The 25607-nt window shown below is 35.8% G+C and overlaps 1 protein-coding gene across 23 annotated transcripts in view; it reads right to left on the bottom strand.

The window, feature by feature from the left end:
• LOC133840250 (potassium voltage-gated channel protein Shab) overlaps nucleotides 1-25607 on the bottom strand; it is a 74422-nt gene that overhangs the window by 12769 nt on the left and 36046 nt on the right. For 13 of the 23 annotated variants that reach the window (XR_009894174.1, XR_009894175.1, XM_062271970.1 and 10 more), the window contains exons 3-6: nucleotides 19043-19508; nucleotides 16070-17627; nucleotides 7079-7922; nucleotides 6112-6201 (exon numbers count right to left, since the gene is read on the bottom strand). Coding sequence is in view for 20 of the 23 variants with exons in the window: in XM_062271970.1 (XP_062127954.1) it covers nucleotides 6112-6201; nucleotides 7079-7922; nucleotides 16070-17620 (2485 nt within the window). In the remaining 3 variants the exon portion in view is untranslated. Of the gene's footprint in view, nucleotides 1-3; nucleotides 4782-6111; nucleotides 6202-7078; nucleotides 7923-16069; nucleotides 17628-19042; nucleotides 19509-25607 lie in introns of those variants that run through there. The other 10 variants (XR_009894176.1, XM_062271977.1, XM_062271979.1 and 7 more) reach the window with 3 other exon arrangements.

Here is a 25607-nt window from a genome sequence, read left to right as displayed (position 1 = left end):
CATTGCGAATGTGTGTGTATGTGTGTGTGTGGGTGTGCAGGTGTGTGTTAGGTGTACGTGTGTGTGTGTTTGTGTTAGAGGATTATTTGTCGCAATTCATTCGGAATGAATTCACAACACATTAGTTGAATGTTGTTTCGAGTTGGATGGTTGTTGTGTTGTAGTTGTTGTTGTCGGGTGGTTTTTTTTTGTTGTTGTTGGGGGTAGCACACGCAAAAAGCCATGAATGCATTTTTTGTCGCCATTTGCAAAATATATTTTAATGATTTTCAACGTTTCATTTTATTTGTTTAGCCGTTTTGCAATTGTCATTCGCCATTTGTGGAATTGGTTTTGTTGAGTTGGATTTGGTTTTATATTTTTATGATTGTTGTTGAGCGTTTTATTTGGGATTCGATTTGTTGATGAGACGAAATACAAATTAAAAGGAATAAAAGAAAGAGATATGCACTTTATGAATGTCGTTATACGATAATGTTAGTATGCTATGAACTATTTTTCTTAGTAATTCACGACGACGATGGCGAGAGACGACGTTGATGGTTAAATGACGACGACTAGAAACTTTTACGAGTATAATTTGTTAACAGTAGTTAAGTTTACAGTAAGAACAACATTAAACGACGAATATAATTTGTTTGTTAGCTAATTGTTAGTGTGTGTAAGTGTGTGTGTATATATGAGAACAACATTTATTTGTAATCTTTAAAGTATAGAGTGAGACTAGTTAACAATCAACTGTGAGCTAGCTAAAGTTGGTTAGCACAACGAAATAACAGTTTTGGAGGAAAATAGGGATTTAATTTTAAAATTGTATAGAGCTGCCGCTTAAATGTAGAATTAGTCGAGAGAGAAAAAAGCTGTCAATTTAACCTCTATTTTATTTAGTTCTATTTCCTTCGATTTTAATGATTTAAGTGAACGATTTTGAAAGAAAATAAAAAAGAAATATATAAAAGTTTTTTATGATGTTTGCTCGGCAAAACAAATGTATGAAAAGACAGGACTTATTTTTAGTTTATAGACAAAGTCACATTTCATGGTCATTTACGCATTCGGATTGTGTCTGTGTGAGTGTAATTTTATTTTATTGTATTTTTTTTTTTTTGCTAAAATGCTCAAATCAAATCAAACGGAAAACTATGTGATGCGCAATAAAAATAAATAAACTTCTCACACTCTCGTTTTGTAGAATGGTTTTATGATAACAAGCAGAGCACAAATTGATGTCGTTGTTATTTGTTTTGGTAAATGAAATCAAATTGAAAGAGAGCAAAGCTCTTTCTGATGAAAAGCTTAAATTAGTTGAGCGACAAATTTATGGTTTGTTTACCTTTTTTCATTGGCTTTGGGGATTATGGATTAAATTACGCATAGAGTATAAATTTTCAAAATAGTTCAAGGCTTGACAGAGAGTCGCACAATTAAAGCACAGATACGAATATAACGGAGTATAACGCATGTTCAGCATCTTGTCAAACATTAAACCAAGCGATAGTATGTTTAGTTTCGATAGTTAGTTACGATAGTAGAAAAACGATAGTCATCGCTTTGCTTCTTGTTAAACATTAAACTAAGCGATAGTATGTTTAGTTTCGATAGTTAGTTACGATAGTAGTAAAACGATAGTCATCGCTATGCTTCTTGTCAAACATTAAACCAAGCGATAGTATGTTTAGTTTCGATAGTAGCAGCACGATAGTTATCGCTTTAGCAAAGTCAAATGAAATACAGCGTATTAGGTTTTGGTTTTATTGCTAATTCACAGACACACAAAGTTGCGGGGCTTTTACAGTAGTACAGATATACAATGAATGCAGACACAAGTATTTTTTAAGGTTGGGGGAGAATTACGATTACAATTTCGATTAGTAACAGTAATTTAATATATGTTCTTGTTGTTGCTGTTGGTAGTAGTTATTGTTGTTGTTCATACATGGCTTGAGCATAAGGAGCGTAAAGTTTCTATACGATACGATACGATACGATACAATAAAGATGTTGATAGATAGAATAGAATAGAATAGAATTGATAGAGATGCATGCAGCGTTTATATTTTCTTCTTCACTCTTAGACGCTTTTAGAGACACACACAAAACAAAGGAAAGGAAAATGAAAGATAATAAAAAGGAGAGACACACACACGGAAATTAAATTGGCTTTCGGTTTTTTTTTTGTTAGCATATTTCTTGAAGAAAGAAGTAAAAGGCACGTAAAAGGCAGATGTCGCTTGAAACATTTTGCATCCGATCCGATTTTTGTTACTTGACAATTTCGAACTGTGCACAATGATAGAAATATTTGAACAATATTCGAATTTCGAATTCAATTTGCAAATCAAGAGAAATATTTTTCATTTTTGTTTTATTTAAACTGAAATCCCAAAGAAAATAAAGGAACAAATCATTAAGTTATTTCTTTAGTTATTCACATATGAGCTTTATATATTTCGCATTTTGTTTTTGGGTTTTTCGTTTTTTGGTTTTTGTATAACTTTATTTAACTCTGCTCAGCGCGTTTAGCTTAGAACTACAATTTGTTAAACACTTAATAGAACTTTGCTCTGCAATTTGCGACTGCTATGGATAAATAAGTATTTACGTAGTCTTAGTTTATTGTTTCATTTGAAGGAAAGAAACATTAAAATATTATATTGCTGTTTTAAGTTGTTCTTGTTGCTGCAAACTAAGCGCGTTCTGCTTTTAAATAAGGCATTTGTTAATATTAATATTATACGTTAATTGAATTAATTTATTATAATATTAAGCTTTTGCTGTTTTTGCTGTTGCTTTCTTGGATTTATTTCTGAACTTTTGACCTTTGCATTTTTAGGAACATTTTGCCATCATTTGCTAAGTATCAATTTATAAATATATTGAATATATATCATAAGTATATATATATATAATTTGTATGTCTGTATATATATATATATTTTTAGCTACATACAATTTTGATGCGGTCACTAAATTATAAATCTAAGCTTAGTCTCTTTCGGCTACAACAACTAATTTCATAAATAAGGCTGACTTCTTTCTTTTGTTATGTTTTCGCATTAAATGTGGCTGGGAACAATTGAACCCACTTTTGTTTTCTTGTTTGTTTTTTGCTGGCCCAGGATCAGTACTACAGTTATCTGCAATCAACTTTTGGAGGGATTCTCAATGTATGTTCTGGCAGGAAAAATTATTTTTCTCTTTCTGTCAGGACATATTCGCCTCGGCTTGCCGAAGATCTTTTCTTTTTTTTTTGACTATTGTGCTCAACAAATGCCTGGAAGTTTCACTTTTTGGTTTTCCTTGCTATAGTTATAGGCCTAGTTAATAGCTACGTTTAAGTTACGTACTAAATTAAAATTGTGCTTACGCGGATTGTTTTGTCAACATTTTGGGTATTTTAAGTGGCGTGTTGTTAGCATTTTTGGGAATGGGAAACACTCCGTTCAAGGTTGCCACATACACACAGCAGCATCACGCTGCCTGCATCACGTGTTTCCACTGTCACCCAGATGCGCGACAGTGGAAACACACACACATGGAAGAAGCTCTTGAAAGTTTTGCTTTAAAGTTTTCAAAAATAGTAGAAGAATGCAAATGAAAATCGAATTGGCAGCTGAAAGAAGGCAACAAAAAGGTAGTGACGAAAACAAATGTACACAAAAAACATCAGCAAATTTGAGCAGATGCGATACCGAATTGGGAGCAGTGTTATCGATAAGTGATCGTTATCGACACTTTTCATTTCATTTCTTACAACATTTCAATAATATTTTCAAGTGCTGATGGCATTTAGTTCCACAAAATGAACAAAAAACAAGAAATAATAAAATAAAGTTGGCAATACGAGAATCAGCAAAACTTTCAATACGGCGGCGTACGAGAAATGAAAAAAGTCAAGTGCCAACGTTGCGTATGCGCAACGCGTGACACTTGCAAAGTGTTTACAAGCAGAGAGAGCGGCATGTGTGTATGAGCGGGTGTGTGTGAGTGTGTGTGTGTGATTGTGGTGTGTGTGAGTGTCTGATTGTATTCATGGCGCCTAGAAGCATTTACATTTAATCACAACATTGAATTTCGATAGCCTAAAACGGAAGTTCGCGTACATCATCAAGTATAATTGATTCTAGATTTTTGATTGGGGTTTTCTTAGCAGCAAATGGCAAATGGCAAACTGGAAGCCAATGTCTAAAAAACTAGCACTAACTATGAACAGTGGAACTGGATTTTCTCTTTTGGTTTAGCTATAGGTATAGAGTATAAAGGGAAGTTCTTTGGTTTGCTCTCATACACATTTACAATAACAATTCGTTTTTACTTTTTTTTGGCTAAGACTAGATTGAGTGTGTGTGTGTGTTTGTGTTCGATGTGTGTGTGTGTGTGTAGTTGGTACATAACAAGTTGCATTTGTCTAATTTACATATACAATAACAGTTTAGCTTTACGATAACTCTCTCTCATCAACTAGTTTAGTTATAGGCTAAATTTAGGCTTAGTGTCACGTGGCTCTGGTTGTGGTTGTTCTTGTGGTTGTTTCTGTTTTATGGTTGTGGCTTTGGTTGTGGTGGTGGCTCTTGGGTTCTGGTTGTTGTTGCTGTGGTTGCACCTGCCCTGCCATTGCGACTAACGACTGTCCTCGTTGTCGCTGGAGCTATTCTGCTGCTGCGCCTCGCGCTCCTCCAGCAAACTGCGATTCAGCTCCTGAATGCGAGCCGACAACGCTCTCCGACGTGGCGTGCCGAATGAGGGCAACGGCGGTGACTCAATCAAAGTATTTTTCTCGCCTTGTGAATCCAAAGATTGGTTAGAAAGTTGTTGTTTCGTTTTGAGTGTGTTTTTTCGTATGTGTGTGATTAGCAACAGAATTCAAATGGCAACCAAAGTGCGTGTGTGTGTGTATAATGTGTGTGTGTGTATTTGAGATTTGATATTTTGAGGTGAACACGACGAGTCGAGTTTTTGGTTTTTGGTTTTTTTTGGGTAAATTGAAGTTAACATTGTGTGGTTGAGTAGAAAAGAAGAAGAAGAGCAGAGAAAAGAACAAGTTGTTGGTATACTATTGAAGCTTAGTTCGTTCTTCAATTTCAATTTCAATTTCAGCTTTGAGGATAGACTTATTATTGTGTTTGCTTTCTTTGGATTCATTTGCACAAATAATTAACTCTATCCAGAGCTTCTTTGTTTCATTTGCTAAGTTTTATCAACTACGTTTTGAAATCTAAGAAAATGAGCATATAATACGAGTTACGATTTATGTGGATGGTTGGGATTGACGAGAGTATATGTAATCAGCACTTGAAAATTCACTAAAATGTACTCAATTGGTTCAATATATATTTATATATAATTTATTGTATATATATATAGATTTAGTTACTGTAATTTGTACGAGTAATTAAATTCGAAATGGCAACTCTATTATTGAACATTCAAATTTGCTATGTATATAATATATTGTTTTTCTTTTTTTGGTTTTGTGAATAATTAGTTTAGTTTTTATATAATTAAAAATCAAGCTTAGCGTTTCTCAATTTCTTCACAGAAGTAAATCATTATGAATTTTGTTTCTGCGCAATATATATGAAATCAATGCCAAAAACGAAAACTAATTGATGAATTAAGCAAACTTACGGACAATGCAAACTTAAACTTAAACAAATGCAACAAACCTTTTATTAAAAGGGGGGCACTTAAAAATCTACATAGATGTAAACTAGAATTGGAATTCAATTCGCTTAATGCTACAATTTCGATTGAATGGCAAATATACAGAGACTCCTAACTACTGAGGATCTATTCAAAGTTGCAGCTCTGCGGAATTCAATTTGTAATGAAACTGCAACGTTTATAAATACCTGACCTGTGCATTGCGTTGAGATATGTACAAGATATTTTTGATATGGAGAGTGACTTAAAAGAGCGGAAAAGAAGATTATATTGAAGCTGTTATTGGGGTTTGGTGTATTTTTATTTCTAAGCTAAGCGCAAAGACTACAACTTGTAAGGAGTTGAGTTCGATATAAGAGTTAGAGTTAAAGTACAAAGTGATTAATTTGCTGAATTGATTGCATTGATAGCTAGCTAGCTACGTATACGCAATGTTTTGTTAGTCACCTGGAGCGCTTTGCACGTCAAGGGTTTGCCTGCCTATATTGGGGGTGCTTTGTCTTTTACCTTTCGGATGCACAACATTTGTTTGCTTGCCTAAAATTAGACACAACGGGAGGAGTAGGAGAGTAGGCGTAGAGTTAGTTTCTTATTGCTTGTTGCTTGTGGCGTATGAGTAACGAAGTTAAAAATATGTTGCCTACTTGTAGGCGCAGCCTTCAAGTGAATGTGTTTTCTGTGTGTTCTCTGTGTTCTTTGTGTGTGTGTGTGTGCGCTTCTGGGCTTTGTACAAGTGAAATCCCCACTAATTTCTGCGTTAAGTACAAAAGCATTTAACTAATTGACCATCGTGTGTGTGTGTGTGTTCGTAGTGTGTGTATCTGGAGCTTAGTGTTGGCTTGTTGTTTTACCGGCGGCGGTTTGGTGTCCGCTTTGGCTTAAGGCGGCAGCTAAGTTGAGCAGGTGGTAAGGCAGATTTAGGTAAGTTTAAAAGGTAAGTTACGGCCTAAGGTCTACGTCAAACTTAAAAGTAATTCAATTTAGCTTAACTAGTTTAACAATTTAGTTTACTTAGATTAAAAAGTACAGTACAAAATTTTGCAATGAATTGCCCGAAAATTTCTATCATCTTACGGCAGTCTAATAAGGAGAGAATATATTTAATTTTTGGAATTGGATCGACTATTTAATGCTATTTACACGCCTTCATAGAAAAGTTCAGAGAAAGAAAACTGAATAGAAAAGGAAAATGAGAAGCGAAATACGAAATACGAGTACATGCAAAAGCGAAGCAAACGAGTGAGGGAAACTAAAGATAGATTCACAAAACTACTTGAAGAGAGATACAAAGATACAAAAAGGCGAGGCAGACTAAAGCTACAGCAGAGATTAGTAAGTATTTATATTTTAGACATAGTGTTTTTTTTGGCGAGAAAGAGATATAGAAAGAAAGATAAAGACTGATGTCACTTACCTGTGTCGACAATCACATCGATGAGATCCATTGATTTGGCGAACGCATCTTTTAGATTGATATGATGGAAGGAGACAATGCTACCCTCGCGTTTGGCACGATCGAGCGCCTCGCGTCGCTTGAGGGCCTTCTCGCGTCGCATCTGATTCTTATAAAATTCAGCAAAATTGTTAACGATGATGGGAATAGGCAAAGCGATTACCAGAACACCGCATATGCAACACACAGTACCAATAACCTTTCCCAGTGCAGTTGTGGGATAGATGTCCCCGTAGCCAACAGTTGTCATTGTAATACCCGCCCACCAAAATGTTTCCGGTATTGAAACGAATTTTGTATCCTTTTCATCCTTTTCGGCAAAATATGCCAGCGAAGAAAATATGAGAACGCCCATGGCCAGGAACAGCATTAGTAGACCGAGTTCCTTATATGAGTTACGCAGCGTAAAGCCTAACGACTGCAGGCCCGTTGAGTGACGGGCCAGCTTAAGGATTCGCAGGATGCGCATGATGCGGAATACTTGCACCACCCGGCGCACATCCTGGAACTGGTCCGTTGCATTCTTATTCGTTTCCAATAAAAATAACGAAACAAAGTATGGGAGTATTGCCAATAGATCGATTATGTTAAGGCCGCCCTTAAAGAACTTCCACTTGTCCGGCGAGGCGCTAAACCTAAGTATGTACTCAAGGGTAAACCACGTGATACACACGGCCTCAACCATTGCCAATTGCGGATTATCCTGTGGTGTACCATGGTCAATGTGTTGTAGTTGTGGTAGGGTGTTCAACGTCAGGGCTATGGTAGACAGGACTATGAATAGTATGGATATCACTGCGATAACCTGTGAACAATAAAGAACAATCGAAACGTATTCACGAGACCATCCATCATCATCATCATCATTATCATCATCATCTTTATCTTTATCTTTATCGACAGCGTTACAACGATTACGATAACACGATAGTCTAGAACAATCTATATATATATATACAAATACATATTGATATGACATAGTATATGCTATATATATAGAGAGCTGTTTATGTTTTTGGTTTTTTTTTCATTAATCAATCAAACATACAAAGTTACAACAATCAGCGCTCGCTTCGATATCGCTTATCGATATCAGTTTCGGTTAATTTCGATTATTTTGTTCTTGGAGGGGATAATCTTTCGATTAAAACGATTAAAGCAAACATTCAAGTTTCAAGTTAGCGCATTTTTTGAGAATCTCATTTGAAAAATGTTGTTGATCGTTCTGTATTGAGCCTGATGCTCGACTTTTCTTCAGGGAGGAGGGAAACTCTTAAACTCTTTGGATGGGCATAATTCTCATTTCGGTTTTTGTTTGTTGGTTTTTTTTTCGTTTTTTCTACTTGTACTATTCAAGGCTGCTGTACTTAATGTGAAGTATATCATTTGTAATCCTTCTTTATCAGTATAATAACGTAAAATCAGTTAACTCAAAATGCGTTAGAAACATAAAAAATAAACTCAGATTTAAGTGATAAATAAACTCAGGTGTTTTTCCTTTTTCTTCGATATCAGAGTTAGTTTATATTGAGAGATTTGGATTAGTTCTATAGTTAGTTTCAAGAGCTGAGCGAGAGAGAGCGAGAGAGACAGGAAGGAAGCTGTTGTCTCTCTCCTCGATTTCTTTCATTAGCTCGGTTAAATGTGTGTGTTGTTGTTGTTCTTGTTGTTGTTATTGTGGGCGTGTTTCTATGTTTGGCAATGTGGTTGTGGTTGTGGTTGAGTTGAGTGGCTGTGATTGTAATTGTAGTAGTGCTTGTTTATCTGTGAGCTAGTGCATGTCAAATGTGTGTGTGTGTGTGTTGGAGTGTTTGTTAGAGATGGACAGCTTTATTGTTATATCAGTTAGTTTCTATTAAAGTGTATCTCTGTGTGTGTTTGTGTGTGTGTGTGTGTTGGACATAAGACATGACGTAACACAAAATAACGTAAGACATTTACGCAATTACCAGCTACGCATAGAGTAGAGACAGAGACAAAAGGTAAAGGATTGGCTTGATTGGGTTACTCCTCCTAATAAATAAGAGACGCTACCATCGGGTCTGCAGTCGATTTTTTCCTTTTTTTCATTTCATTTTCTCATTCTCAGTTATTATTATTAACAAACGTTTTTTTCTTTGACTGTGTTTCTTCGTTGTTTTTGTCGTTTTTGTGTGTCTGAATCAGAGTTGTCTGAATATGAGTATAAAACAGAACTGAAACTCAAAATGCCTACGTTATGAGAGAGAGAGAGAGAGAGTTGACGAGTCGATTAAAGTTTGGAAAACATTACGAGTACACATAGATGACGCTATACGAGATAAGAGTTACGAGTAGGTCAAAAAGTAAGTACTGACTATTTTAGCATACGATTACAAAGAAAAGGAAATTCAATGCAAATACTTATTAACGTTCTTTTTCAATTCGATTCAAACGAGCTAGGAATTACGAATAGTACTAAAAAGGAAATTCCAAATCAAAAGTCAAAAGTCAAATGAGTAATCGAAACTAATTGAATATCAAAATCAAAATCAAAATGTACACAACCATTAAATAATTGCAAATGCATGGGAATCAATGTAAAATTTATAAGTTTCAAAGCATTTTGTTGAATTAGTCAAATTGTGTGCAATTATTTTGAGGTCAGAGCTTTGAGGGGGGAAAACCAATGCATAATATAAGAAAATACATAAATCAATTTCAAGTCTAAGTTTTGCGAGCTGCAAATTACATTAAGAAAGGGGTCAAAGGGGTCAAAGGGGGGAGGGCGAGGTCGAATTTATCTATTTTGCATTTTGAAGTGGCTAAATGTCAAAATGTTTTGACAGCAAACGAGTGCAATTTCAATTTCAATGCCAGCAAATTACACTCTCAAAGCGAAAGAGAGAACAATAGACTAAGAGAGAGAGAGAGAGGGAGACTGAGAAGGAGGCAGTCTGATTGCCATATTAGGTCACATTTTCTTACGCTGTATTTTGTGGTTGTGTCTATGGCTGAGTGTGTGTGTGAGAGTGTGTGTTGTATGCAAGTGTGCGTGTGAGACTGACATATGACAGAGGGAAAGAGACAGACTATACTCGAAGGGGAAGAGAGAGAGTGAGAGAGGCGGACACCACATTAAATTGGGAAAACCTTTTAAACAATTGACAAAATTGCTTTGCTGGTTTATTTAACATGTTTTTGGATTGTGTCTGTGTAATCTACACGCACACATATGCTACCTGAATGTATGTGTGTGTGTGTGTAGAGCAGATGTACGAGTATGTGTGTGTGTGTGTGTGAGATTATTGGCACATTTTTAGCTGTGTCCAGATCTACCATAGTAGGCCACTGTACGCAACCACGCATATTTCTCTTTTTACTTTCGCCTCAATTACGAGATTGTTACGAGTAAAATGAACATAATTTTGCATGGTACGATACGAGAGGGGAGGAACGAGGGGGGTGGCTTTGTATTTGGAGTAATGCTCGATTATTATTATTGAATTTAGTTTATGCAAATGACACACTACGACGAAGAAACTACTTAGTAGATAGCTAGAGATTGATATTAAAATACATATATTTGTAGTATGTGGTTGGGGGTGGGGGGGAAACATACGTATTGGACATAAAAAGAAAATAGAGATAATCGAAGAAAGAAAATGAGAATAAGTAAATTGAGAAGATGATTACATAAACATACTAGATTCAAAAGTTCACATAACACAAAAATGAAGTCAAACAAAGTATAAGACAAAAACGGTGCTTTTATTTCATTTAGCAGCTCTTAAGCGCTCGGGCAGTACAAACGATGAGAAAATAGTACAAAGAGGGAGAGAGAGAGATAGAGAGAGAGAAACAGAGACAGACAGAGAGAGAGAGAAAGAGGGAGACTAGTTTTTTTTTTGTTTTTGGCCACAATCGATTGCAATTTAAGTGGTGGTCTGTCCTTGTTGACTGTCAAACTTCGGGAAAGTTAATCAAATTTTCCACAGATTAAAGGTTTAAGGGTGGAGTGGGGGGTGTGGTCAGGGAAGCACTGGGTACAACTTACTACTTGAAGATGATTTGTTATGCGTATAATTTGTAATACTTTTTGTTTAGTTTTTCTTTCGATTTGGAACAGAATGCATTGGAGAGAGATGTTTGAGGGGTTGGAAAACAATAAGTTGATTTTTTTTGTTTTTTGTATTTTGTGTTGAGGTTCAGGTGCGAATTTTGGAACTGCTACCACTGCTGCTCAGTCATGATTGAAGAGAGAGAGAGAGAGGGTGGTGGGGGCTTTTGAAGGGGAGAGTTTTTACGTTTTTATTGACAGGTTGAAAGTTGAAAGTAAAAGATGATGATATCGCTTGAAGACGCAAACTTTTCTATACTATATATTTTCTTTTAAGGCTAAGTTACAAAATCAAATCAAAATCAAACTTGAATTTGTTCAACAGCCAGTGCCAAAAACAAATGAGAGAGTTACAAAAGCTTTCAAAGCCAAAAATAAATAAACGTTTGATATTTAAAATCACAAAAAATTCACACTGAAGCGTCTGAGTGGAAAAATCAAAAAGAAAAAGTCACATTTGATTTTGTTTGCAGGCTTAAATTTGAATTAACTTCCCTGTAGTCATTGGTTAAATCCACTTGAATTACAAAATAGGGCGAGTTTATGTTACAAAACACAAAGGTGGACGTAGAAAATGTGGCAAAAAAGTAAAAAACGTAACCAAAATGTGTGTGATACAAAGAAGTGATTCGAAAAGACATGCGAGAAAGTCGGGGACCAAAAAATACGAGTATATATAATACATACGAGTATATAGTATATCACATATAGTATTTGACTTACAAAACTATTTGCTATACAAGACATTACAATACATACATAAATATTATGGGTAAATGAAAAAACATTCGATAGTTCCAGTTGCTTTCTGTTTTCTATACTAGGAAAGTGCGCATACGCCACGTGGGCATCGACTTTAAATTGTTTTTCTTTTTTCTTTTTTTTGTGTATAAAGTGTCAGTGTAGTTGTGTGTATTTGTGTGTGCATTGGTGCCAGGGGGTGTAAGGGGGGGTGGTTCAAGTGGTTCGGGTGGTTCGGTTGTGAGAGAGTTTTCAATTAAAAATGAGCAAGGGCCAAAGTGACGCACCGTCTTGCACTACACTAAAGTACTCTACGAGTAGCTCACTAAATATTTGATCCGGCTTTTGTAGTTGTTTTGAGTTGATTTTTCATATAGTACATTTTATACGGTTGAGAGTGTGTGTGTGTAGTTCGTTTTTGTGTGGAGTTTTTTGTTGTTTAGATATCGGTTTTCTTTTTTTGTGATTCGGTTTCGGTTTCGGTTTTTTTTTTGGGGTCGGGGTGCACGAGTTGGTTCGCATACTTTGTTCGACTCACTAAAAAACAAACAAAATTCGATACAAACTGGCTATAGAATTCAGTATAACCGACTACATCATTCTATACTAGGCATTCAAATGCAGCAAATTTGGTGGGTTAATATTTCAAGATATAATACAAGTATTTCATTTGTTTTTTTGTTTTTGGTTTTTTGTTCTTTGTGGTTATTGTTTTTGTTTTCGGTAAAAAGAACAAAGAAGGAAACTTAAAAATTGGAAATCGAAAATGAATATACAATGAGCAGATTTTTTCTGTCTATTTTATTTCGCAGAGGGAACTACTTTTTAGTTAGTATGTTTTGCGATGTTACAGAATGTTTATTGAGATTAGTTTAAGCACCGTTGACGTTAGTAGTGTGTGTATGTTTGTGTGTGTGTGTGTGTGAGTGTGTGTGTGTCTGTTTTGGAGACTGATTCGATTAGAGGTAGAGTTGAAGAAGCCAATAGACCAATAGTTACAACAATCAAGGTCAATCAATCATAAGGATACGTTAAAACACAACAATAAAAGTATTTAGAAAATTTCGTTACTTTTTAGATATGCAAATAGAATAGACAACAAGACATCAAATACAAGTACGAGAATCGTACCATTTTTATATACGATAGATGGATAGTATAGACTTGGATCGTGCCGCACAAAATGGAACACAAAATCAAACACAAAAGGATACACAAGAAAACATTGAGTTGAATTTGAATTTGTATTTTTGTTGCGTGTAAAAATATATAGAAAATTATTTGTTATGTTTTTTTGTTTATTTTTGATTTTTGTACATGGAAAATGTGTTTTGTCTTGTGAGCGCGTTTTTCTTGCCATTCAGTTTGGGTATTTTTGGTATTGATAGTTTTTTTCCTTTTTTGTATTGGTTTATTGGAATTTGTCTCTTTCAACGTGGGTAAAAAAACTCTTTTAGTAGCTCTGAGTATATATTATAGATTAGTAACTTATTTCGAAGTGCTACTCTTTACTCTTGACTGTTTTTTGTTTTGGTTCTCATATTTATCTTTTTCGTATAAAAAAGGATGTGTTTAGGCGGAGTATTAAAAACAAATAAAAACGTACAAAACATAAAATGTTATTTTTTTTCTTTTCTCTTCTGACTTTTGGTTAGTAGTTGAAGAAAAATTAAAATAAAAAGTTTAAGAGTACAACTGGCAAAGAACTCTGGAAATTTTTCATTACCTTTGGATAAATGACAAAATCATAAATTGGGTTAAACTATTTTTTTTTTGCATTGGTTTGACTTAGAGGAAAGTAAAATACTCAAATTTTATATACATTTTTGTATTTTAAATTCCAAATTTGTAGCCAAGCCAATGCAAACTTTGGTTAAGGAAAATCATAAGAAATAAAAACAAAGTTCTTTTGTTTTTTGTTTGATAAATAAAAAGTACATAAAGTAAATAAAAAGTAAACTTAAAATCGAATGAAAAATTATAGGAGATGCACCCAAATGTGTTGTAATTATTTCCATCTTCGGTCAATCGCTAAAGTCGGGGGACAAAGGCAAATTATCGGCTGTATTTTACAAGCTGAAGCCAAAAAACTAAACTGAGAGAGAGTGTGTGTGTGTGAGTGAGAATGTGTGGAGATATATATGGGGTTGACTATAGCTAGAGACTTGATTATGTTACAAGGGGGCGTGGCATCTAACAGCACAACAGCATTTAGTGCGGCGTCAGCGAGGGACGCACGAAGAGTTTTGTGCTTGAGCTGCGCTGTTAGGCCAAAGCAAAGTGATTAACAGAGTACAAAAAAAAAACGTTCTTTCATCTTAAAACCCTCGATGGAAAATGGAAATGTATTACAACACACGTTTTGGCCGCTTCTCCCCAGAGTTCTTTCTCTATACAATATTTTCGAGGATTTCTACAGCACACCTGCCGCCTGGTCATATCGCTTATTGCCCATTCCCAAACATTGTTACGGGGAGTTTGGTTTTTTTTTTCATTTGTCGTTTTGTTTATCATTTTTTGGAGTAAGAAGACATTAGAGATAAACAGAGAGAGATTACTTCACCATCATCATCAACAATTATGAGATTAAAATTGATATATATATATATGTATATATAGAGGATATATAAAGTATGTATAATAAGTAAATATATATATGTAAAATTTTTCATATACTGTGTGTGATTAAAAAAAGGTTAGATTAGAAAACGATTAGTAAACAATTTGGTTTTGTTTTTTTGTTTGCAATTTACTTTTTTTGCGATTGCTAATTAAATATTGATCAACTTGTTGTCGGTGTCACGGCGTCGCGTGGTTAGTGACAGAAACTTAGACAGATAGATAAATATATAGAGTAATTATATAACAAAACGAAACGAAATAAAACGGAACGAAACAAACGATCGTGTGAGACTAGAAAAATACAACTCAGGAGCTTAGACTAGAAGTTCAAAAGGGTGTGTGGGGGGGAAGTTGAAGAAAGTGTGTTAAGTGTGAAAGTAAAAATAAAAGTCAAAGAACAATTGAACGAAAAAAAAGTGTAGCATACTCTTCGGGGCCGTCAATAAACGATTTCGAGAGTCCTAAAGTGGCGAACGCCAAACGCGTAACAAGAACCATAACGAGAACTAGAAAAGTGAACCTCAACTGTTTGGCAGTCCTGTATGAGTGTGTCCTGTACTCTGTTTGCTGCCCTTGAATGTGACGCTGTTTGAGACACAAACACAAAAGCAATCGATATACACAGAGAGAGATAGAGAGAGATAGCGAGCTTGTATGAGTTGCGTTTAGGCATAGAAGAAGTAAATATATATATAAGTATTTTATATATAAGTTGGAGTATATATTGAGTATATATTTTACAGTGTCAAAGTCACAACATTGAGCTGGCGCCAAAAGTTTTGGCACAACGAAACAAAAAAAGTCAAGTTTTTGGTTCTCGCAAAAATTTGGCGGCAATCTCTGAGCTTTAGATTATTATTATGTATTTACACCGGCGTCAGCAAAAAGCCATTTAAATATCGAACGAACAAAGCAAATTAATCGATAGTTATATGTATAGAATATATCGATAACACTGCCGCAAACTTTTATTTTTTGGAATTCTGTGCAAGCATTTTTCAAACGCAAAAGCTTTTTATTTTTAGCGAAATTGTCGGCATCGTAGAGTCTGATGGTTTTTTATACATGATAAATGTCTATATATATTCTTATATATATGTGTTTTTTTTGTGATAAAGGCAGTTTGTATAGTTTTGTACAGCATTTATTTTTACACTATTTTTTTGTTGAGTTGTCTGCTGAGCAGTGAAATTTATGTTACAAAGTGCTGCAAATGCCGCGCTAAATGCAAATATGATAGTGTAAAAATAAAGGAATAGTAACGAAAAAAGAAAAACAAATTCAAAACTGAAACTCAAACAGAACATTAAATGGTTAAACTCAAGGAAGACGATCAAGGTAATAGTAGAGGAGAGTAAAGGTAAAGATTGTTATTTTTTATTTATTTTGTTTTTTTTGCTTACGCTGGACACTTGACATTGACACAAACGGATACGGAATACGGTTAAAACGGTTACGTTTACGATATATATATATAGAGAAGTTATAGATTGGAAACTGATTGAACTTACCCGCGCAGCGAAACTCGTGTTGGGCTTCTCGAGCAGTTCCCAGAGATATTTTTGGTACTCAGCGCATTTACCTTCGCCGAACTCTTCCTCATCCCGCTGACGCAATGATTCGGCTTCCTTGCGCATCTCCTCGTGCACATTCTCTTTGCGTTGATGGTATTTGTGCTGACAGCATGATTCGAGATAGAGTTCGTCAACGCCCCAATACTCCAGATCATCACTAAACGCAAGCACGCACATCTCTTCCACAATGTGCAATTTGCCAGTGCGATAGAAATTGAGAATGGAGCTAAAGCTCTTCGGATGGCGATCGAAGAAGTACTCGTTGTCGACGAGCGAATAATCGTCGCACAGCTCAATGATGGCCTCATGGGTGGTGCACTCCCTAAGCCGGCCGAGACGCGTGTGCGGCAGGCGTTCCAAGGTGCGCCAGAGCACCTCGTGCTTAACGCCACCAACATTGATGGAGACGCGGCTGTTCATTTGCTTCGATTGCGCTATCATGAACGGCTCCGGCGGCGGTATGGAGGACATGGATCTGGAATGTGTCCGCTGCAGAGCGCCCGTTGTATTGCTGTGGCTAATGCCGCCGGCATTTGAGCCACCTCCACCTCCACCGACTCCTCCACCTGTTTGTGGCAGCATAACAACTCCGACACCGACACCGACGCCGACAACACCAACACCACCACTACCAACACCGCCACCGCCGCCGCCGAGGCTGCCAGCGGGGCCGCCAATGCTGCCACCACCAATGCCGCTGCCGGCTCCACCACCACCACCTCCGAGTGCCATTTGTTGTTGCAACTGTTGCTGTTGCTGCAGCTGTTGCAGTTGTTGCTGGGAAGTTGTGGGATTTGAATGCGTTGGTGATGTAACTGGGAATGGAGCGTAACGAACTTCTTTGCCAATGGCCCCCGTGCTGCCGCCGCCAGTGCCAACAGACGACGACGTTCCCCCGCCGACGCCGACGCCGACGAGTCGCAGCGATCCTCCAGCTGTGTTAGCTGCTCCCAGGCCATGGCCAGCAGCCGCTGCTGCGGCGGATGGGCCAGCAAGGTGGCTGCCATCAGGGTAATCCAGGTGACGATTGTTGAGGACAGCACCGCCGATGGCATTAGATGCATTGCTGTTATAAGCACCGCCGCCAGTTGCTGTGACACCTCCGCCGATGCAACCATATGAACCAGCTCCACCGGCTCCCATCGCTCTCTCCCAATCGACATTACCGCTTGTATCGTAATAGGGCTGATTATCGCCGCCGTCGGCTGTGCTCGCAAGTTGCAGTCCACGCGCAGTTGCCTCGTGTTGCTGATAAAACAGTTGTTGTTGCTCCTGTTGCTGTTGCTGCAGTTTCTGTTGCTGTTGCTTAGACTGTTGCTGTTGTTGAGTTTGTTGTTGTTGCTGTTGTTGCTGCTGCTGTTGGCTAGCAGCCTGTCCACCATGCAATTGCCCGACCATTTGTAACACTCCATTATTGTTTTGAAGCGGTGTTGTTTCACCCGTTGCCCAGCGTACCGCCTCACGGTCCCTGTCGCGTTCGCCGACCATAAGTCTGCTGCAGATTATCAAGATTGTTTACACAAGAGATTTATTATATATTCTAGTGCATGGGACAGAGGAACACACTGAGAGAAATCAATGTTCTAAGAGTACAATTTGAACAACGAAATTTGAATCATTGTGAGCTACAGTCGGATACAAAGATTTTAATCTTTATCAGAAGAATTTGAATATTGAGTTAAGAATAAGAGTTATTGAAAAGAAGTGCTTGAAACTAAATTTTATATTATATTTTCTATTTATATTTCTATCGCATCCATAAGTCTGCTGCAGATTATCAAGATTATTTACACAAGAGATTTATTATATATTCTACTGCATGGGACAGATGGAGCACACTGAGAGAAATCAATGTTCTAAGACTACAATTTGAATCAAGAATATTGAATCGAGACTTGTGAGCTATCCACCATCAGTCGGATACAAAGATTTTAATCTTCATCAGAAGAATTTTAATGTTGAATTATAGAAATATGAGTTATTGAAAAGAAGTGCTTGAAAATAAATTTTATATTTTATATTTCTATGTCTATCTTATCCATAAGTCTGCTGCAGATTATTTTCACATAGGGGTCTTTAGATGTATCCACACTAAGAGAAAGAGAAATCAATTTTCTAAGCACATGAAATTAATAAAGAATTTATCTTAAAACAAGAGACCCATTATCCTAAAATAAGATATTCGTTCGTAAACTAAAAGTGTAATCTACTTTCTACAAATCTAGTGAATTATCAAACTCAATGTTATTGAATACAAATTCTTGAATTTTACATATTAACTTTATGTTTCTTTAGTAAGTCTGCTGTTGATTTTCAAGCACACTGAGAGACCTGAATGTTCTAAGCACCCGAATTGAATCCAGAATTTATCTTAAGGCAACATATGTATAATTTGAGAATTGAGAGATATAATCTGTCAACTTAATTTTTAGTCGGATACAAGGAATTTAATTTTCATTAGAAGAATTTTAATATTGAATTATATAAATAGGGTTTATTGAGAAGTGCTTAAAATATAAATTCATATTTTCTATTCCTATTTCTCTCACGGCAATAAGTCTTCTGGAGATCACTATGAATTTTTCAAAGCATTTAGAAGATAAAATTAAATTAAATTAATTAAGTAAGTTGAAAATTTATGTTATAATTGCTTTCCTAATTGTTGTTAAAGAATTATGTAAGAGTTAACATGATTATTTACAAATTACAAGTATTTTGCTAAAAATGAATATGTAATCTTAATTGCTCTTTTAATCAACAGTCTTAAATTTGAAACTCGAACTTCATACTTAATTTAAGAATTCGTGTTTGTAGTTCACTATTGTGCCATACGTGACTCAAAATTTTGTCTTTCAATATTAGCACCTATTTTCTCTCAGTGCATAGTTATAGTTAGTTTGGAGAACTCACCGCTACATCGCGTCAATTGTTGTCATTACATCCACCACCGTCCAGCCTGCTTTGCCACTTAATTGTCTGTCGTCGTCTTGGCTCTTGCTCTGCGCAATTGATTTCAATTTACTGTATTTACAGTATCTGCAGATCTATAAATTCAGTAAAATTGGGCATCAATTGTGAGTGTGGCACGCTTTTGGCTCTCGATTTGCTTTTGAGTGTTCAGAGTTCCTTGAGTTCTTTAGCGGCTTCTGATGGTCATTCTCATTGTCTCCTCTTCCTCTGGCTGGTTGCTGGTTTGCTGGTCGTTGTTGTTGTTTTTGTTGTTATTGTTGTTGCGTGTTTTAGGCTATGATCACAGTTATTTTCTGGTTGTGTTTTGGGCTTATTATTTGGGCTGATTTTAGGCGTTTATTGGCAGCATTTGTATGGGAAAGGACGCTCTAATACGCTACGCTTGTTTGTCTGTGCTGCGAGATAGCTGCAAAGATAAACCAAGAGAGACAGATAGATAAAGTTGAATTATTCGCAAATATATCAAAAGTCATTTAAGATAAGCTCTATAAATTTGCATAAGCTCGTATTGCTATTGACACGGCCCATTCACAACAAATAAATCAATAGCTGTTGACGTCCGAAGATAAGATAGAGCGATGACGATAAGCGACGCAATGCAATTTCTATAGCATACTTTTTGGGGCTGCCAACTGCAGTCGCTATATAGAAAGGGAAATATTCATAGTGCAGTCGTCGTTATCACCTGGCAAACGAGGTCAACCCCATCGCATTGGTCCCTTATTTATTGTGGTTAATTTGCAATTGCCGAAGGCTGCGCACATTTTTTTTGTTGCATTTAAATTCACGAACTCAACACACACACATTGACACACATGCGTATGTACGTGTGTGTGTGTGTGGTGGCTATTTTTGGGGTCGGCAAATACGTGCAAACCAAGCAAACCTCGCAAACCGATTGTGTTTTATTTCGCGTTGGTTTTTTGTTTTAACTTGGCCTTTGCCTAATTCGCATTTTCTGCCGCATTGAAATCAAATTTGAATTTTTACGCCAAGCGGAAATGCATTGTAATAAGCGTAAGGTTTTTTGCGTTTGCGTTTGCGTTTTTGCGAGCTATTTTCGCTTGCACTGTTTGCGCACTCCGTCAATTGGCCATAAAATGTTAATTAAGCATTTTGCTAAATGTGCACATAAACCGCAAAGGCAACAATGCAAAATAACTGCGGGGACACAAACACAAAAAAAAAGCAGTCCGCATTGACCTTGACTCGATGCTGACTTATGATTGTGGTGCTTCAATTGGAATTGTCGCTTTTTGTGGGGCAAACTTATTGTCCTCTGCTTTAAAGTCGCGAAATATTTTCTTGTTTTTAGGAATTTTTATTTTTTTGAATGCTTAGGTACACAAACTCTGTTTAACAGCTTTCCTTAGTTGATTATGTTTTGAATGAAGAATATTTTAAATATATTTAACATATAAGTTCATTTTTGGAGAACTGAATTATGATGTCAGATTTAATCCCATCGATATGTACTTATCATTGAATATTGCCAATAATATCATAACAAATAGATCAACAAAAAAGATATATAAATTATTTTGATGTAATTTGAATATAACAAAGATTTTAAAGAAGCATTAAAACTGTATAAAGTAGTTGCATTTAGTTGCCTGTTGTGTCGTAAGCAGAACTTAAGGGACTTTAAATTCAAAAAGGATTTTATCGAACTATCGGTACTTATTGATAGTGTGCCCAGATGAACACTAGTAGGGTTGCCCAATGCATATGCAAGATATTTTTTTAGAGAATATTAAATTGGCTTATACTCTATTTTTAACAAGTGCATCTGCTTCAATGATGCACTTCTATAATGGAATATTTACATCAAAACTTCACCACGCGAAAAGCTCTTTAAGGGTGAAAAAGTAAATAAGCTCAGGCAGGAAATGGAATAGAATAATATCAAATACAAGAGAAACAGATCAATCAAAAATTAATAATTGAAAAAATTTGTTGCACTGGGGTCAATTAAAAGTAAAAGTTCCTTTGAATTCTAATTATAATTGACTCAACTTGTTTCATTTTACATGATAATAAGCAGTTCTGCTTCCTATCTTGAAATATATATGTTTTTATGCAAATGTTTTCAAAAGTTTGATTTAATAATTGACTCATGATTTTCTCAACAATGCTAAACATAGTTCAGCAAGTTAATTCCCTATGTATTTAAAAGTTTTCATTAGTGGAATTTTATTTTATTATAAATATTTATTTTTTGTTTTTTTTTTTATTTATTTTTTAAGGAAATGCTGATTTGATGTTCGTTTTAACCTTTAAATTAAGTTCACTTAAATTTTATCTTATGACTTGACTACATTATTTTAAATAATGTGTTTTTATAATTAACTGCATTAAATGAACTACAACAGTTTTATAAACGAATAATTATATTTGTGTAAGCAACTAGTTGGCCAGTTAATAATTCCCCACATTATTCTCCCTCTCTGTAGTTTATTGTGACGTGTGCAGGCATTTGACCGCATTGCCCGTCGTCTGACGGCGAGTATTTCATTTGGAAATGGACCTCCGTTTGTTCGTCCTGCATGCAAGGACAAAATGATTGGCTGGCTCTATGGTAAATTATATAGTTTTGCTTGACTTTAGTTGAGTTAAATTGTTATTTATTAGCATAGTTCTTGGAGCGAGTAACAAATGGAAATGGAAATCGTAATCGTGGAAAAGCGCGCGCATTTTTGACAACATTTTTGGGGCGTTTTTGTTGCATGTGGCATGTGGCACGTTGCATGTTCTGTTCTGTTTTATACTCGTAAGTCGCGTGTTTCTTGCGAAAAACTTTATGCAATTATTTGGCGCGCAAAATGAGAATAAACTGCATGCAAAATAAAGAATTGGCTGCGTTGTTGCCACATGCAACATGTTAACCTCTGGCTTGCCACTTAATTGTGCTGCGAATCGCAGCGTGTGGCAAGTGTGTGTGGCACCCAAGTCAAGTGGCCAACTTCACCTTGGAACCTGTTGAATTGCCTTGAGAGAATGAGAGAGAAAGCGTGTCAGCTTTGGCTTTTGTTATAGCTGTTGTTTTATTTGTTTTGGCTGACAGCGAAAGTAAATGTTAAATTGCAATTAATTTGCGACTTTAATAAGCCAGGCAAGCAAGCAAGCAAAGACCTTGGCTTGCTCCGCGCGTTTGCGTAATTCCATTTGACAGCTTATCCCTTGTCATAAAATGCCCAAGATAATGGCGCTTGAATTTATGACTGCAACGCCCACACACACACACACACTTAGAGACACACACACACACTCACACATGTACACAAGGGTCACATCAACTCATAAATCTTAGACATAATTTGCTTACACGTATGCACAAATTACAAAATGAAGACTTAATTGCCCATAAATAGTTTGATAATGCCCCAAGGGAGACCCAAGACTCTGGACTCTGCTCTTTTTTCTCTGATGAATATGTGAGAGTGGACAGCGTCTCAGGTTACGCCCCTTCCTCACACACACACACACACACACACACATACACCAACACACACAATATATTGTGTCCGCAAACAAGGAACATTAACAAGACGTTCAACTAGAGCCATTAAAAAAGCTGCTTAGCAATTTCACGCTTAGCCAATTTCGGATGACATAGCTAAAAATTTTGCAATGCGGCTTCGTATTTGTGGGGAAGGGGGCGATGATTAATGATTGTCTTGGCCATTCGACACTAATTGAAAATGGCCAAGAAAATGTAAACACAGCAGAACAACAAAAAAGAAAACAATTAGCCCCAAAACAGGCTAAAGACGTAAGTAAGTTGGCTTTAAATTGAGTAAGAATATTGAAAGTGAAAGTGGAATAAACTTCTTGAATTATAAATATCTATCGATTATTTCATCTACTTGGTTTAAAAGACATTTGAAAAAGTGTTCTCAAATTATAAGTTTCTATGGAAAGAAATGTTTTTTCAATTAAGGTAAAATTAGTTTTAAATGCTCATAAACATTATTAAGAATATTTAGAACTTTAACATTTTATTGCAAATAATCAAAAAAATTAGCCTTTTATGTATATAAAAACATATGTGGACAAAGTGCTTAGACTATAAATATTTATCAGTCTTATTTTCTTCAGCAAATGCTTTAAAACTTTAGAAGCTTTTAAGACATTTGTAAAAGTTTTTGAACTATACATTTTGTATATGAAGACGAATTTATTCAATCTAGGTAAAGTGCTAAATAATAGTGGAAAAAAAAATGTGGCTAGTTTATAAGATTAGTCAATCAAAACAATTAGCCCCAAAGTCTTAGCATGCCAATGGCTGTTAACCACTCAAGCCTTGGCTCGAAAGACATTTAAAATAGAATTCTTGAACTATAAATTTTTATCTAAGGATAAGTTTCTCTTATTGAAAGTTGTAATGCTCATAAAAATCGTTAAGAGTTTTTAGAATTTCAACACTGTATTGCAACTTTATTGAATTTAATATTCCACTTAAAAATAGTTGAAACTCAGCTAAAAAATTCAAATAGCTTAGCTATTTCAAGTGAGTAAGTATATATTTATATATATGAAGTCCAAATACATATGTTTATGGTAAATGCTTAACAGCTTTCTAGATTTGCCTTAAATGGTATATAAAAATAGATTCTATATTTAAAAACGTTTACCCAAAGAACATTTTTTCAGTCTATGGAAAGTAAGAGTTCATTTGGAATTTAAGAATTACGTCTAAATCATTATATTGCAAATAATAAGTTAGACTGAAAAGTAATTTAAGCATAGCACAAAACCATTAGCCAAAAAGCAGTGTAAAGTATGAAATATAAATAAAAATATATATAAAGTCCCAACATATTGATGACAAGTGCTGAAGAGCTTTCAAGATTTAGCTTTAAATTTAAAAAAGAGTTTCTGAACTATAAATTTCTATTTAATGACAAGTGTTCAAAATTTAAGGAAGAGAAGACTTTCAATACAAATAAACGCCACAAATCATTTTATTGCAAACAATAAGTAAGTCTCAAAAGTAGTTTAAGCCCATCAGGAAAAAACAATTAACATGCTAATGTAAAAAAATGTGTATGAAAGTATATATATATATTATATAATATATAGTGTAAGGATATTGATGGCAAGTACTTAACAACTATCAAGAGGTACCTTAAAATATAATATTAATACAATAAGAGAGACTTGAATTTTTATCTACTAACAAGTTTCTTTCAGTCTAGGCAAAGTAAGTTTATTATTCAAGTTTAAGATTTAAAAATTATGTTGCAACAAAGAGATACGTCTCAAAAGTAGTTTAAACCCATCAGAATAAACAATTAGCAAGCTAATGTAAAGAATATGTATAAGTGTGAGCATATTGATGGCAAGTACTTAACAACTATCAAGAGTTGGCTTAGAAGGCATTTAGCGTCGTAAGCGTGCTATTTATAATGGCCTTAAGTTGTGGGCCAAGAATAGCTTTGTAGACAGATATAATGTATTCCCACTGATACTTTGCGAGAGAGAGAGAGTGCAGGACATATTTCAAGTGCCAAAATTCCACTTAGCTGCTAAATGCGAATGCGACTTTGAATGCGACTGCGACTGCGAATGCAAAGACATTTACATAGCAAGGGAGGCGCCTCCGAAAAGTGGCAAATGCAATGCAAATATGCAATGGAAAAGCGTGTCAGTGTTGTTCGGCAAAATGGAAAAACATTTATTGCTCTCACGTTTGTTTTTGTTTTTGTTTAGCTGTTTTGTTTTGTTGTTTTGCCGTCGACGTTCGACTGAAATTTATGGCGTCATTTTGTTTTGTTGGCCCGCTGCAAACAATTCACAAGTCAAGTGCATTTATATTTAAGTGTGTTTGTTGTGCAATTTGTTGTTGTTGTTGCTATTGTCTTGGTCTTGGTTTCGGTTTCGGTTTTCGTCTCGCTCTCTGGCTCTGCAAATGCGTCAGCGTTAACCTCAACACTTAAGTCGCTGCCTTTGGTCATGTACACCTCTTTCTGTGTGTATTAGTGTGTGTGTTTGCTGCTCCTTGTTCTGCCCTCAACCTCACCCCCAACCACTTCCGGTCACAACCACATCCGCTCAGTCGCTGCCTCTGCCTCAGTCGCTGCCTCAGTCGCAGTCGCTGCTTCTGCTGACCCTTGCCTGCCATTGGCAATTGCTCTAATTTAGTTAGCGGCCACGACCAAAATTCGAACAAATTTAGAAAGTTTCACACACACACACACACACATACAGTGAACACTTTCAGGTTGACTTCGTTAAACACTTTGCACACTTTCCATTTTCAAACACCAATTTTTATTCGCCTTTTGTTTTGGTTTTTGCGTGCGAGCTCGACTTATTGGCCATTGGCATGCAAGCATCTTGACCAACTTAGCCCAACTTGGCCTTGGCCAAGTGGGCGGGGATAACACTCTATGTGTGTGTGTGTGTGTGTGTGTGTTTTCTTAGTGTCTGCTAAATGTGTTCTCTCTCTCTCTTTCGTTCGCTCTCTCTCTCGTTTTATGCGCGCCACAATTGTTGCACTCAG

Source organism: Drosophila sulfurigaster, chromosome 3, assembly GCF_023558435.1.
Source record: "Drosophila sulfurigaster albostrigata strain 15112-1811.04 chromosome 3, ASM2355843v2, whole genome shotgun sequence".
Lineage (NCBI taxonomy): Eukaryota > Metazoa > Arthropoda > Insecta > Diptera > Drosophilidae > Drosophila > Drosophila sulfurigaster.
The sequence above is the reverse complement of the archived record's forward strand: the minus strand, read 5'-3'. Positions and strand labels throughout refer to the sequence as shown.